At 37.1% G+C, this 16,939-nt stretch overlaps 1 protein-coding gene across 2 annotated transcripts in view; it reads right to left on the bottom strand.

Moving 5' to 3' along the window:
• Positions 1-4,273: 4,273 nt before the first annotated feature.
• The window catches only part of NCAM2 (neural cell adhesion molecule 2), a 322,753-nt gene continuing 310,087 nt past the window's right edge, over positions 4,274-16,939 (bottom strand). For both annotated transcript variants that reach the window (XM_074813831.1, XM_074813842.1), the window contains 2 exons: positions 16,228-16,347; positions 4,274-10,683 (listed from right to left, as the gene is read on the bottom strand). In XM_074813831.1, the coding sequence (XP_074669932.1) occupies positions 10,572-10,683; positions 16,228-16,347 (232 nt within the window). In that variant the 3' untranslated portion in view covers positions 4,274-10,571. The remainder of the gene's footprint in view (positions 10,684-16,227; positions 16,348-16,939) is intronic.

The following is a 16,939-nucleotide window of genomic DNA, read 5'->3' as shown; positions in this document are numbered from 1 at the left end:
AACCCTCTTGAAGTGATAGTGCTGCCCTCAAAAAGGCATAGTAAGAAAAAAAAATCCTAGAAAATGTTAATTCTGCTGTTATAGATAGTCAAGGATATTCTCAAAAAAGATGTTGTGGGAAATACTGCTACTAAGTTAGTGTTTCCTTTGTTGTCTGTTATGTTGCTTATGTATTTCTAGCGAAATTTGGGTGATCTAGTATAGGGAAGAAATTGTCTCTGTTTTCTGAACAATGAGCTAATTCATGGTTGCCCTTTCACATAGAATTAACTGCAGCACTTCTGAGCAGTATGTCTCAACAGCCAGCATAATCTGTCAAGACAGCATAGGTTTTTGAAGCTAAGCATAGACATTCAGTTTCTCATAATTTGATAAAGATTTCAGAACTCTTTGGGGTAAAGTTAACATCATGATTATTGATAATAGGTTTACTTTGTCTAGCTTGCCACTCAAACGTTATACAGAGAATGCATCCTCTGCCCAGGATATGGCTATTGCCGTCATGCTCAGACGTGGTAACAACTCAAGTCCTAAACCTGTGATCAGTAATAATTGTATTGCAAGAACCAAATGCTCTGATACATTAAAACACCAGCATACTAACACTTCATGAAATGGCAGCAAAAAGATTTCTCTGCTACAAGACTCAACAAAACCCACTTTTAATCTAAAGTTTAAATCTTGCAAACAGTTTATGCTTGTTCTTATATTTATTGCGAGTAGTCTCACTGAAATCAGTAAGATAAATGGGTCCATAAATCTTTAGCACAAAATAGACAAGAGAGAAAAAGAAACATTACTCTCTCCTGGCAATTGATTTGCTCAATCCAAGCAGCTGGCACCCAAAATGGAAATTGGATCCTCTGATCCCTAATCCAGTGCTTCAGTCTCTGACAGTCTTCTGCTCTCCCACCTAAATTAGGAACTACAAGGAGCTTATCTCCCAAGGATCTCATACAAAACACAACAAAATCAATCTGCAAAGAGTACAATTAGTCTACTTGTAGCACTATACATTTCTCAGCTGAGAAACATGCTTAATGTGAATTGCCTGAATGATCATTATTTTATTGCTTTAACATGTCGGTAATGGGCACTTACCCTGTTCCCATCTCCCAAAACTTTTTTCTCCTTCTAAACCTTTAACCTAAGTTATATATAACTTGGAAATTCATAAACTTATGTCTCTGTGAATTTTCTCTCTGGTTCTTCAGGACCTGGCAGCCCTCACTGTCCTAGCCCACCTCTGGATCTCCCCCCACCCTGCCCATGACTCAGGACCTCATGTCAGCCTTACAGGACCATCAGACCCTGCCCCAGCAGCACTGTAGGTGGGCCTGTCCCCATCTCAGCTACACCCACAGACCAGGTTGATCCTGACTTTCTGGCTTGACTGGTCCTACATCACCCCTATGGGCTTGCTGAGGCTGGGCCTACCCCAGCTGCCCCCTGCAGCCACCTGTTCCTGGGCTGGGGGTGATGGGAGAGACCCTGGCTGCCAAACCTAACCAGACCCTTCATGGGTGCTCCAGCACCCTGGCACCAGGGAGCTGCCAGCCCTCATGGAACCTTGACACTGGCTATCTCTCAACAGAGAAAACAAATGCTAACTTTTAGTTGCCTTGGTGTTTGTTTGTTGGTTTTTTGTTTGTTTGTTTGTTTGTTTTTACTTAGTGCAGTTGGCAGTAAATTAATCAGTAATCAATAGAGTGGCTTCAATTACTTTTATGCCTCTACATTACTGTTTCCCTCTCATGCCCGTAATCTAGCAGACAGAGAGTGGTATCTTCAGAAATCCTGGACTGATGCTGGAATCAAACCCACAGAAAATAATCAAACACTTTCCTTGGTCACATATGCAGCATATTCAGGTCCCCATCCTTCAGCATAAGGCAAAACCATAGATCCTTCAGATGGCCATAGGGTGTTTCAACTTAAGGAGTTTGTGTTGCTTGGTGAAGAATACAAGTGACAGTGTACATGGCAGTGATATAGCTGTGTATTATATCAACAGATTATGCAAGTGGTGTTTATTTGTTTTCCTTTACTCACAGAAGCAAAAATCATATTTTACAGAGTAAATGCCTTTAATTTTTCAAAAGATAGCACTTTCTACTGAATATATACTTTACAGAGGGAAGGATAGAACAAAACGCTGCAGCCGGACATGTCATGATTACCAAGAAGGGCCGAACCATTACTGTAGTGCAACAATTAACACTTGTATCCCATTAGGGAATGGCCTCATGACAAAACTTGCCTGTAATGAAGAGCTTTGCATAGGAAGCCTCATGCACATCACCACTTTCAATCTGTCCTACTTATCACACAGTAGTTTGAATTTAATTCCAAGTGCTCTGTCAGTTAAACTTGCAGTACACTGTTCAAGGAGTCATTACATTTCTCAAATTCTTTTATTTTTAAAGATATCTGTAGCTCACAAATCCATTTGAAAGCAAATATTTAAAAAATCATAATGTTTCTTTTTTATTGCTTCAGAAAGTGTCATAGCAGTACATAGCATCTTTTCTTAAAGATGATTTAGTCCTTCAGATACAAGTGAATGATTACTTTTTCCCCCACTCTCTGATAAAAATAAGTGCCAAAGTAAAATTCGTTTGTCATGTCATGGACTAAATGAAATGTCTTTTTTAGTTTGAAAAAATTAAGATATAATTTCTTCCTCACTAGTTAAGTCCTATGAAATGGCATTTGCTTAGTAGAAAAAGCTTTTATTTTTAATTCAAAACTTTTTTGCTCACCTTATCATCAGAGTGCCTGAACGAATTCTAGAAATTTGGTGCCTGACCTGTTATTTTTTTTAGTACATGTTTAATAAATCACCAATGAAGCTTTAACTATATCCCCTAACAAAAGTATTTTCCACATAGGAATGAGCTTACAAATATAGTTTGTTTATTAGGATGTGCTGGGGATCAAATGAGAGAGTTAGTTACCTTTTGTGATACATTTTTTTCAATTTTGTTTATTTTTTTAGTGCAGTGTTATCTGTGTCTAATTTAGCAATGGGAAAATAAATTGACCTTATTAAGGTACATGAACATATTTTTCAATAATTTTTATTGTATTTTGAATAACATGTCTGAAATATATCAGAGCATGATATAATAGTGGCCAGGTTGAATTCTAAAAAGTTGAGTCTGTTTCTGAAGATGTCGTATATTATCTTTGCATTATTAGTAATTCGCAATAGTTATACTTACTGCTCACCTGTAAATTAAAGGGGGACCTACCTTGTGGCCAGTACACTGAACTGATTGACTCTTGAGATATCTGAACTAAAGTTATGCATCATTTGATGAAGTCTGGCTTTTTCTCACCAAGACACATGACTGCATGAAAAACTTCAAGTGACCCACTGATGTTAACAGGACACTGAACAAATTCCCTTGGGCTCAGTTTTTCAATACAAGGAGACCTTTATTGCTATCTGTTGATGCTGCCACTGACATTTAGGGAAGCACATGCCTAAGACATCTGCAGGGTCCAAGCTTAAGGATCTGTGGAAGAAAGAAGATACAGCTGTGAAGATTTGGTTGGGCAAAACATTATTTGGTTGGTGTGGTTTGTTAGAGCTTAGGTGGCACCCAGAAAGTTCATGCTTAGGCACAAATACACAATCTAGCAAGTTTCCACAGGAATTTAGTTTCTTAGGAGGCTTCATTTTATTGGTGGTAAAACATAGATCATAGATGTTCCTCTGGTATTCCAGGGAAGTGGCTGAGCTGTATTGTCTGGGGTGTGCTTAGCTTGTTTTCCATCTTAGTGGAATACAAACCAGCACTGCAGTAAAATCCCATTTCATTGCAGACTGTGTCCAACCCGTTATCACCAGTTCCTGGTGGTGCTAACACAGTTATAAGACTTTCAGAAGGCTCAAAGTTTGGCAAAACAAGCTAACTTCTGCTGATAATATCTTTTGGTGGCATATACTAAATACCTTTAAAATGTTGCACTTGTATTCTTTGGAAAAAAAGATTATCTTCCAAAACTAACATTTAGAGGGCTGATCATAATGGGCCTCAAGCTCAGCTGGAGACTCAGGATGCTACAATAGCAGTTTTTAATAGCAGTGGTGTATTTTGACAGGAAAGAGAATAATAAATTGCAGGGTTGCTTGAACATTATTCAGTACTTCTATAATGGGGGGAAAAATAATTGATAAGTTTCTTTTTGGCAATAAGACTCCTAATGAATCAGACATCTTGACAGAAAGACACTTAGCAAAAATAAACGTAACTACAACACTTCATTAAAGTAAAAGTATCTTTACTATTAATATACAAATGGTGAAGAGTGACAAATAATTGATATACTTTAAGCCATACTTTCAATGTCTTTCATAAATACAAAACCAGCATCTGCGATATTACTTCTTTTTACAGTATAGAGATATATATATATACACAGCATTTCATAGGGACATAAGATTTTGAAACAATAAACAAACTAGTTCCAGTGGTAGCTAACTTATCAATATATAATTCAGGTGGTATATATCGCAAGTGGGCTGTTGACAACATGTGGAATAACAAAAACAATATATGGTATGCTTTAGCTTATACTGTACACAGCATACAAATACATACCAAGTGCTCATTGTAGCAGGAAAGCTATTTTTTTTGAAAAAAACTTTGTCTAAGTAGTTCAGAATTCTTAGTGAGAACTCTACACCATAAGCAACGAAATTATCTTCCTGGGGGGGTCTGGCTGCTTTATATATTTGTCACTGATATAGAGACTCTGAGGGTTTGTTTTCCCTTCCCCCAACCCTGCATTTTAGGTTTAAAAATGTAGCCTGTTTACACGGTCTAGTTAAAGGATACAGCAGGGTTAATGTTCCCCCTCCTCTGGTTTTCACAGTCTGCAGTACCCTGCCTTTTGGCAATGCCCTCCAGCAGCCTCTCTTGTTTCAGTAGCTCCCCGTTTCCCTTGTCCCCTAATGAGAGAGACTCCCAGTATCCGAGCCCTCTCTTGGCTCACGTTTTGGCACCTGTTCTCTCTGGTAGTGGCTTTCCTGAACTCTGTCAGCACTGCATCTGGTCATTTCACCCGCTCCCAATTTCACCTGTGACTTAAAAGTTGCCAATACAAATTTGGCAATAAATACTTATTTCATTTCTCTGGGCTAAAAATGGCCAATATTCAAGTTTGAAAGTCAAACATCATGAGGCTCACAAATGCCTATTAAGAGGCAAGACAGATTGGTGAACTGTGATTTCTCAGAACCTGATCCAAAGCTGAACTTGTAATAGAAAGGCTTCTTTTTGGCTTAGGTTCAAATAAAATGATATAAGAACACATTTAAAAGTGCAGTGGAAATATTGAAGATCACTTAAAACTTAGGGAGTGGTTTCCCCCCACCACTACAGAACTGCTGTCAAGTGGATTGGGTACTCCAGGAAATGATATGGAAAAAATCTGAAAAAGGGGGGGGGGGGATCATTTTTAAAAAAGTTTTATTAAACCATGGTAGGTTTGCATTGATCAGCACAAATATCTGAAGTTAAATAAAGAGATTTAAGAAGAAACATTACTTAGAATGTTTTCATCTTCACCTAAAGAAGTATTGCAATCACAATGAATTATTTAGAGGGACATTTTATTTATTTCTGGTCATATATAATGTATGGGATAAAACTGTGATCAGATATTTTTATCAACATTTTCTGATCAGTACGTACTCCTGATAGGAAAACCTCCTCTGTGCAAAATGTTAAGAGCCTGGCAGGACATTTACGTTCCACTTACACCTAGAAGTCCGATTCACAAAAGTGACTTAACCAGCTGAGGACATGCAGAACCTCACTGAGATGGATGGATGAAATTCAGGTCCCACTGAAGTCAATTTGTGTCTTAAAGCCCAGTGAGATCTGATTCCACTGTGGCCTGTCTTGCAGTGCTCTCAGCACCCCTCCATAGATCAATTCATAATAAGGTCTTGAGCTTTTTCTATAAATGGCCTTTTTGGAGGTTCTTTAATCAGGAGTGAATGTCACCCAACAGACACAACAATTACTCTACAAAGACATTACTTCCTGTGACAGCTTACACAGAGCTGGTGAGGCCACAAATGACTGCAAAACAAATATTCACTGCAGTTTTACTCCAGAGGTAAAATGGCGGGAAGATGCTCCACATCATCTTTCAGATTTGAGAAAAGATCTTAATATTTAGGTCTAAGTACCTAAATAGAACTAAGGCAACTTTCTATCTGACTCTTCAACTTGAAAAATTGGTCAAAACACCCCAACACACCCCCCACGTGCTCCATCTACTTGAATCTTTTCAGCAGTGATATAACCTACTATGACCCTCACTAGAATTGTGATCTCAATAGATCTTTGCAACTTTGTGTTTAAAATATTTACGTGACTTGAGAATACTATCTCCAGTGTACTTTAGATGAGTATTTGAGCATATTTGAGCAGAAAAGTATGTCATGGTAAAGCTTTCAAATATTTTAAACAGGCTTTGTAGACAAATTATTGAAGATTTTTCTTTAATAAAGCGGAGTGGCATGCTATCAAAAGGCACAAATACATTTCCATTATCCGGTCTAGGAAACAGAAAAATGGCATGATTATTATACTACAGTTTGATGATTGGCACTTAAATAAATAATCAAAGTAATTACTATCATAAGAAGAAAGCCATCGTTTTTGATGAACATCAATGCAGAGGCTGAAGACAGCAGGTGGAATTTACTATACCAGGGACTGTTGTCAAACAGCCTTTGTAGATGACTGTCATTGTGTAACTATGTTGTATATATATCTATGAAGAGATAGAAAGTAGGCCCAATCCTGCAAGCTCTCCTGTGAAAGTACATCCATCCTCCTGCTCACATTGTCCCCACTGAGGTCAGTGGGGTGCTGTATGAGGGGTGGGTTCAAACATACAAAATTTCTTGCAAGACTGAGGCCTAAATAAATTAATCTTTGTCACATTAGGCATTAGCATCACAGGAATAGTAAATATTTCTGAAACTACAAAAAAACCTTAGAAGTCTAAAAAAACAAATAAACAAACAAAACCAGGAAAAACTCTCCAGAGTATATACGTATACCAAATTGTAAAACATTAATTAAAACTTTTGCAACTATTGTGGTAAATCAGAATGCAGGTCTACTAAAAAAAAATAACAAGAAACTCTAAGTCATTTTACTTAATTTTACTCCTTATTTTTTGTTGAAGAGAGATTGTCACTGCCACATTCTATATCATTAATAATTTCAATGGCTCCCTCCCACCCTCATCCCTGGAGTATGTTAGTGTAACAATTCAGATTACTTTTACAAATAGTTATATTTTGTCAACTCTTCTGACATTTCATACTAACACTTAAAATTACTTTTAGACAGTAAAAGTGACATTTATACAGATACCTGTTTTTTTTCTTTTTAGTCTAGAATAGGAAAAGAAAAGAAAGAAATGATGTTATTCCAGTTCTACACATATCTTACAAATTACTATGCTCTGTCCCTCATTTGGAAATATTTGCAAATATCAGTGTTTTTAAGCATTCTTTCATTGTTATGGTTTGGCTTTCTCCTGCACAGCATAGAGTCAAAGCACAGAGATAACCTATTAATCCACAGACCAAAAGGTATGCTTGGAACACTCCATCGGTAATTTAGAACTGTTTAATTCTCTGTCCTCACATAGCCCAACTGACAAGAGACTTAACAGCAGGAAGAAAATAAATACTCCTGGAAATAGCTTTTGATTTGTAATCCAATATAGTGGGAAATGTTTTTGCTTCCAATATTGAAATAAACTTGCAGTCTATTTTACTTGTAAAGAATAGCATAGGTGTAGTAATAAGAAACGTACTGGCAAGACCTCTTAAATTCTCTAATCCCTTCACATTTTAATTAGAGGCCATATTAGGAAGAAAAAAAACACCAAAAAAACAAACGAGAAAAAACAATATATAGCTGTTAGGCCATGAAGGCTTTTTGTGTATGTCTCAATAAGAAGTACTAAAAGTTGAAATGCATCTACAGTTGAGCCTAGACACTGTCAGCTCTGCCCACATTGTATAGGAATCTTGTTGTGCAAATGATCATGCTGGCTTCAGAGAAAGCACTGTTTGCCTAGTGAAGCTTGACTTATGTGAATATGTATGGCACCACCTAACTTTGTGATGGCAGGTAGAGGAGGAAAGGATGTTTCCTACCTTCATCCTCATTCTGGTAAAAATATTGCGTGATGTGGGCTGCAGCTGTACAAGCCACACCAACCACATTATTCTCAACTGCTGGAATTTTCTAGGTCCCTGCCTTGCATTTTGATATAGGGAGAAAGCCCAGCTGCAAATACATACTTTGTAGAAAGAATATATACTCACAGATAAATGAGACAACTGGTTTCTTAATTATAGGTTAGGGGGCAGTCCTGCTCACTGTGTACTTAGAAACAGGACAGAAATTTAATAGACAAGTAGCTATTTGGTAGTACTGCCTGCACAGTACATGGAAGCAACACTGAAAGGTCACAAAGGAACGTCTTCAACCTTTCTTCTCTCAGAAGTAGTGCCTTAGCATTTAAAGAAACTTATTTGCAGCAGTTTTAAATTATTCTCTTTTATGACTTTCATCCCACATTACTATTTCTTCTTACCCATTCTTTTCACTTTGATACTGGTTTTGTGGGAACTTGGCCTCCTATCCTAGCCACACCAGTGGTATGCCTCTGTCCTCAACTACTTGGTTCATTGTAGGCATTTCCCAAAGTCAGGAAAAGTTGTAAAAAAACCCATAAAATGACTTGGTTTTGAAAAACAAGAAAGATTTATGAATTAAATATATCCTCCTCAGCTCTTTCAAATGCACTAAGGCTTGGGTCAACAAGAAGGTTGACCTGCCATTTTCCTCAAATTTAAGGACACTCTCTTACATTTCACTTTCAGCTTTACTGCACAAAAGTCAACCGCTTTGCCATAACTACAAAATATCAGCTAAGGGTTGATGACATTCTGTGGGAAATTGGGAAGTGTAAGGACTTCAAATATAAGCAAAATTCAGATATAGCATGGAAAGGACATAATTTGCTGAGTAAAGCTACACTTAAACCTCAGGTATGACTTAGATGTGAAAAATCCACAAGGTACTCTGCAATTTACTCCTGACAAGTAGAATTTTTCAATGTATTTTTCTGTATGGTTTACCTACTTCTTCCAAAGCAAGACTGAAAAGTTCGGTGGGTGTGGATTCACTGTGCTGGAATGGAAACAAAATATAGTGGCACCATTAAATCAATGCTAATAAATACGAATTAATTTCGCATCAAATAAATCAGTCAAATTTGTGTGGTGCATGTTGACCAGAATAATAAAATAATAATAAATAATAATTATTATTATAATAACCAGAAGAATAAAAATTATTATCTTAAGAAATGCTCAACAGGAAAAATGTATTTGGTCTAATACATGATGCTATTAATTAACAATTTAAAACTGTTCCTGTTTTGCCAAAGTCCTCCTTTCCATCTGTTCTTACCTTTTTTTGTTAAGACAAAGGGTATGAAATCATAAAGGAACAAGTGCTACTTTAATAAGGCCAACTTTTAATATCTCATGTACTGATCTGGGGAGAAAATGTATTTACCTACTACACTAAAATGTAGTTTTATCCCATGACTAAATGGTTAGAACTAAAAGAAGAATGAATACTGTTTATGTATATGTTGGGACAAATAATTTGAGCTTGTGTTTATCATAAGGTTTCACTTGAAGCCAAGTTTATGATCAAAAAAGAGTTTTCTTTTCACACTTTTGCTACATTTTAGTCCACACAGAACCTCCAAAACTTTAATACTGAAAACCTGAAGCACTGAAAACCCTGGAACCTTTCAGAGTCACACTCATGTAGTTAGGATGAGGCCAATATACTGCTATGAAATATTTAGCCAATTTTATTTAAATCTCTACACTGTGGTTATCAACTTTTCATTTGACCAAAGAACCCAGGTGGAACTGCAGGTGGAGCTGGGTCTATGTTGAAGAGTGTCTTTTTTCTTATTTGCTTCAAGTGATAAGCACAGCTGGAATGACTACTGAGTGTCTGCCAGTGCTAAGTTCTTAAATGTTATACTGAGATTGGTTTGTTTGTTTGTTTTTTTTTTTAAAAGGCAACCTAAACTTTTGTTTAATCATAAATGGAAAAAAATACAGTAGTATATGGCACTTTATGTATGTAGCTTGCGCTGTAAGATCTGGAGAGACCTGATGTGTTGTTTGTGGTTAGGGGTGCTTTGTAACTATTCTTCTAAGTAGACACACTTCATCATACAATAAATTACAGTTCTTATTCTGAAGATTTTTCAAATTTAAACCATGGGACTTGGTGTCAGCAAAACTACATACTAAAACCATTAACAAAAAAATAGAAAGGAACTGTAGACAGAAACTGTTTCATCATATGTACACATGTACTAACTATTCCAAGCTTAAGTTTCCCAAGAAATTAAGATCAGCTGTAAAGTTTTGGTCACGGGGTTACTTCAATCCAAATGCATTATCCAGACAGCTGTAGTTTATCTTATTATGCTTTGCTATCATCTTCTTTTGACTGGATGATGTCATTAGCAACTTTGATTTCTATGGTTTCTGGATTTAAAGCTTCTTTCCCATTTTCCTCCTTTAGTGGCAGCTTCCTATCAGAAGAAAAGAGCAATCATGGTAACACGTAAATAACACATAATCTCGAATTTAAGTCTACAACATATGTATTGCTTATACAGTTCACAGTGTTTCTAAAACTATAATTTATTAAAAGTAATGTAAAATTATTTTATTGTGAGCACTGAGGTTCTCTGCTTTTAAAGAAATTCATATGAACTCTTTCCATTTCTATAAAGCCAGGAAAAGCTAAAAGGCACATGATAAGAACATTGCTGCTGCTGCCCAAAATGAAGTTTCTTCAATTTGTTCAGAAACAGTAGAATGCCAAACAACTTGACCCAAAACAGTACAGAGGTATGTATGTGTTCCCTAGGATACCGGAAAACACTTACAGTCAAGCCTTTTGCTGAATCTAGATCACGCTCTTTTTATTTCTGTTTCTGAATGTAAATTTAATTGTACATGAAAGAAGACATCTATCATTGCAGGTTATGCCAAGACACAGGTAAAGGAAAGAACTTCTTATAGCACAGGAGGTAATGGAAGTTATTTCATTATTTAGAAACTTCTGCAATTTATTTTTGCTAGATCGCACAATCTAGCTGTGTTAGTAACTTCTAGCTCTTTTAAGACTTAGTGAAAACTCTGAAGAGTTTTACATTCCTTAATTCCAATGGCAAAAGAGTCTCCACCCTTACTTTACAGGGAAAACAATACACTGATTTAATTCAAAAAGGTCTTGAAAATCATTGATTCCCTACTGGCAGTAGTTAGGTGTCAAAAAATATAGATGTCGAAAATATGTATGGTTTACTCAGATGTTCCTGTAATAATGTCTCCTGGGCATAACAGCTGTTAATTGTGACTCCAGTTTGGGTTTGCTTTCTGTTTTTTAACTACGGAATAGTATGCATATGCCTTTTTTATTCATAATAACTGTTAAATGTTTCAGTAAACTTCCACTGTGATTGTTTTGATGTCCCAATGAGCAATATACTGTTCAAAACCTGTTTGAGGAATCCCTTAGGAATGTCTTGTAATAACAGTGTTTAATAACAACAAATAAACCAAAGCAATACCCAAACTCCCAGTGTTCTGAAATTTAGGCTGTCTGAAACAAACTAAGAAAGATGCTGTTTATCTAGAGGTTAAGCAATGAGCACAACCTATATTTGAGAGAAATCAAAGAGAAGACTAACTTGTTTATTACAGTAAAATATATAAGATATATATCAGCTCTCTGTCTTTGAGCACAGAGGGAGGTCTCTAGTAATTGTCTGTTTCTCATGGCACACCCAAAGGAAACAGACTTCAGCCTACATCGTGACACCTGAAAGAATGGAAACAGCAGAATCAACACAAATCTATTTTTAAAGAGGATAAAACACTGGGGCAGAGAAAGTGTGGCTCATGAGATGCATTTTAGGTAAGCAGGTACCTGTGTTAAAGGCCTGATAATGCAAAACATTTAAACTTGTATTAAAAAAAGACCTAATTTAATCTAGTTTTATATAAGGGCACAGTAATTTCTCCAAAGATGGTGACAGAATTGACAGAATCTACTGTGTAGAAAATTAAATAAACTGGTTTTGGAGAAGTGGATTAAGAGCATGTTACAAATAATTTCAAATTATTTGAAAAAGGAAGATTTGCTAGAACCCTGTTGAAAGATGCTAAATATTACTGAAATCCATGTTCATGCAGTGTGATAAAATTAGCCTTGCTTCCAATGCAAGGAAAAAAAAAGAAAAAGAACTACAAATAAATAAAATGTTTTACAAGTTTTCCTCATCAAACAGTCCATCCACTATTCTTTGACCTTATTGTCTTTAAAAATTTGTGGGTTTTTTTGGATATGATGTGAAGTTATCAGTTCAGTTATTGTTAAGACATTATCCTTTTTGAGTGTGACAACATTTTTGTTATTTTAGAACTTTTGTCTCCATTTTTTTCAAATATTAATTCATATTTAATCTCTATTAATAGATTAAATAATTTTCCCCTTTTAATTAACTAAATCAAGTTTAAATGTTCTAATTACATCAATTTTCCTAGATTTACCTTTTCTTTAGCTACATCTATTTGAAATAATTTTATATTTTTCATCTGGGCAGACTAATCTTTTCAAATCTTAAAGCATATTATAATAAAAGCTTTTTGAAAAAAAAAATCCAAACAACTAGAGAACTTTAAAAGGTTCTTTTGCTTTAATCAGATTCTGGCTGTTATCAGTCATTAATAATATTGACTTCCTCTAGCACTCCACGTGGCCTAACTGCAATGGTGTGCTGATATTAGCCATACAAAACTTTAACGAGAATATTTACTTTTCTATTTTATAGGAAAATGGCTCCTAGCTATTTTTATACTAAAATTCACCCACCTTCATTAATACTAAGAAAAACTCAATCAATATTAGAAACACAGTAATGTCAGACTTGGACTGTAATTATAGTACCACATTGCATGTGGTATTTTAGTCATATTACAGAAATGTGATATGAAATGCACAGCTTAAATTTATTTCCTGCCAGCATTATTAAACTTGTTGACTTGCAGGTAAAAGTGCTTTGTGCTCATCTGTCATGCATGGATCCCAAATCTGGCTTTGACAAGAAAATTATTATTGTAAGAGGAACTAATCTCTTTATTAATTATTTCCCACAAATGCTTAAATTGCATTTGAAGTTCTGAGTATAATTTGGTATTATTCAAAATAATTCAACTAATTATTTAAAATATTTAATCTAATTTAAACTGAAGACTCATCCTGTATACCTTTAAGATAGCCATATTTAGTCAGAATGAATCCCATCTTGTATGAACATTGCCTGCCTGGAATGTCCTTGAAACTTTTCCTTCCTGCAAGCTAAGGTCTTCCCTCCAAGATCCCTGCTGGTCATCCCCACCCTGCCCAGTGTGTGCCTTTCTGGCCGATAGCACCTGTTGACAATGTGTTTTTGTGTTATTCCTGAGAGACTTACTTCTACCCTATCACATCCTCCTTTTCCTTTAGTGGCATCTCACCCATACTTTATATTGCTTCTCTGTTTCATCAGTTATCACCTGGGTCTAAGCAGAAGGTCTTTCCATGTTCCCCTAGTACCAGTGTCTCTTCTGATGTCCTGATTGCATGATGCTCTATTCATTTTTGGTTTCCTAAGTGACACTGTCCCAAATCTTTAGCTGACCTCTGTCCAGCTGTACCTTGGACTGCTGCCTTTTGTATTGGTTGTGGGAGAAGAAATTACCAAGAAGGAAACTGTCATCATTATTAATATCTCTTAGCAGTCCTGTTCTCCCAAGGACATAATACCCATCAAACTCCTTATCAGTTGTTCCTATGATTTATTTTTTTGTGCTACCAGTGACTGATTCTTTCCTCCTCCCCTAAGATAATAAAACATTTTTGATTTTAACTTTCTCATATTTCACTCCTGTCAGCTGTTCTAATGACTGGGACAAGCAGGAAGAACTGAACCTAATCCTTCCTGGTATCATGCCCCTTACTAGATGCATCTCATTTATATTTGCAAGATCTGGGGCTACAAATAGTCTTGAAGCATGAAAAAATGTGGCTCTGGTGCCTTACCACTGGTGTATCCAAGGCTCACTGAACTTGTAGAATGTTTACAACTACATTCCCCTGACTCCTTAGATAACTGTGGGTTCTCTACAGTGCCCTTCATAAATTCTAATATGAAGAGGAAGCATATCAGTAGTCATTCAACAAATTCCATAATTATTGAATTAACACAAGTTTGAAGTCTTCAGGTACAGTTTCTTTAAAGAAGTGTATAGCTTAATGTGCAGTTACTTAACAAAACCACCATTTACTACAAATGCCGGTGACAGCCAATAACACAGCATTTTTTCTTATTAAAGGTTCTGGCTTTTGCAGTTCTTGATAATGGCAAGGCAATTTTGTTGTATTTTCAGAAAAAGACTGTTTTATAAGAACATCCTCTCCTTTTAAAAAACAACTGTGACTCCATCAAATAATCAACAGGTGAGATTCTATAGTTACTACAGAAATGTCTCCTTAGCCCTGACAGGTTTAAGATCTCATGAAGTAGGAGATTTTCACAACACATAAAAAGCTTTGGGCTCAAACCAAAGAAACTTGGAGCTTTCTTTAATAATTTCAAACCAATCAACTTTTGAAGCTCAGAAATGAAACTTGAACAATCAGTTCATGTCCTTTAACAAAACTAGGTGGGCTCTTAGTAGAATGAATGGTACTGTCATCACTTTTGTTCAAATATCAGTTTCCTTCAAACTAAATTTTCAGGAAAAAAAAAGCATATCAGAAGTGCTTATTGTAATAGTAAGCTTAGCAAATTACCAGCTTGCTTGTGTCTTACCACAAACGTTACTTTATCCACCACAGAGGTTTTGAAAAGTGCTATTCAGGTACAAACAACAGCCACTCTATCCAGTTTAATCTGTTCCAGGGGCTGCAGCAACAAAACAGAGGAGAGGACCTGACCGCCCGCACCCAAGTTCCCTGAGCCCAAGGCTGGTCCCCATGACTCAGGAGGCAGTTGGAGCTTGCAAGCCTGGGTGAGAATCACTGCAGTTTCTGTGCTGAGAGCAACTTGCAGGAATGGGAAGGGGACATGAGGGAACCAAGCAAAGTAGCTGCCCTTCAGTGCTATTAATCCAATTACACCATGTGGAATTAAATACTGAGCTAAGTTCTCGGTTATGTGAATGAAAGCAGGAGGGGACCACCCCGTGAGGACCTGGGTTTCTGGAGGACAGGGTAATTGTGCCCTACACACAGTGTGTTTGTGGGTATGTGTGTGTGACTCAATCTAAGGCCATTCCTGAGAGTCAGGAGCTTATTCCCGCAGAGTGGTTAAAAAACTGCTGGGTAGGTGTTAAAGATCAGCTGCACTCCACTAAACAAATCCTTGTACTCCTGCTCAGCCACCACTGCAGGGTCAGGAGGGCTGGGAGGGTGAGGTGACTGCAGGTGCCGGGGCTGAGAGAGAAGGTGGCAGGGCTGTGACCTGCTTCTGCCAGCTGTGGCTCCCCATGGGGCTTTGGGGTTAGCCCCTTTGGGGCTCCTGGTCCCTGGGCAGGGGGACTAGTGGGCTGGGGAGTGCAGGGCAGGGCTGACTGAGGCCACCCCTGCCCTGACACTAGGTCTGTTTTCACCAAGACCACAGGATGAGCTCCTCGGGAGTCTGGGCAGCAGGGAGGGCAAGAAAATTTCCCTGGATACTCATTAACCTCCAAATGGGTGGTGGTGTAAAGATATGCTGCAAGACTGCTGCTATCGTGGTGTTGCCATCCAAGGGCTGGATAATGCCCAGATGTGGTTGTCCTCTGGGTCACAGGAAGAAGAGAAAAATGACTAGTGATAACCTCAGCTGTTGTATGTGGGGTAGCATGGTTTAGATTGATAATTGTAAAAAAAAAAAAAAAAAAAAAGTCACACTTGTATACTGCATTGCTGCAACACATCATTCTGGTGATGCTGATCTCCCTCCCAGACTGCGGGAAGCCCAGTCCATCCTCACAGCCAGAAGGCGGTTGTGTGAAACTCCAGGGAATGTCAGGCTACTTACTCTGGTTCTGTGAGGGGAGTTGTCTCATTTGGCTCATTTACTGGACTCCCGTCTTCATGATTGGTAATTCTTTCATCCTCTGTTCTCATTTCCACTATTGGCTCTTTTGATCCATCTTTCCTAAAAAATATTAAAAGAGTCTTAGTCTCATATCATCATATTAACCACATACATTGCACATAACTAATTACCAAGATCCTTTCTCTCAAAAGTCGGCAAAGAAAAGGCAGAACTAATTACCAGTGACTAACACCACTGAGACACATTTAACAGCATGTTCCCAATTCCTTGAAGTCTTCAAAGCATCCTGTATCCATGGTTACTTACCTAACTCCGCAAACATCATGGATTAGCATCTCAAAAGAGCATTTTGTTTATGACTAAATAATAAGAAAATGGCCTCTCCATGAGAATAGATGTAAACTTTCCTAATCTAGTATAATAAATATAGGACTTGATTCCTAGTTCTGCTTGAACTTTTCTAGCAGTGTAAAGAGCCTTTATGTTAGTATACACACTGCAGAAGTGTACTTTAATTTCCTGAGATTGTGACAATTCCAGCTGCCAGAACAGGGTAAAGAGCCCTTGTGTGATAAGAATCTAGCCCCTTCTGCTTGCACTGGTAAAAGAAACTCTTTGTTTCTATGTCATATTTCCTCCCTTTTAGGAACAAATGCTAATCTCTCACATCTAAGTAAATGAATAACCTTTG

Source organism: Strix aluco, chromosome 2 (assembly GCF_031877795.1).
Source record: "Strix aluco isolate bStrAlu1 chromosome 2, bStrAlu1.hap1, whole genome shotgun sequence".
NCBI lineage: Eukaryota > Metazoa > Chordata > Aves > Strigiformes > Strigidae > Strix > Strix aluco.
Note: the sequence above shows the minus strand (reverse complement) of the source record. Positions and strands in the feature narration are given on the sequence as shown.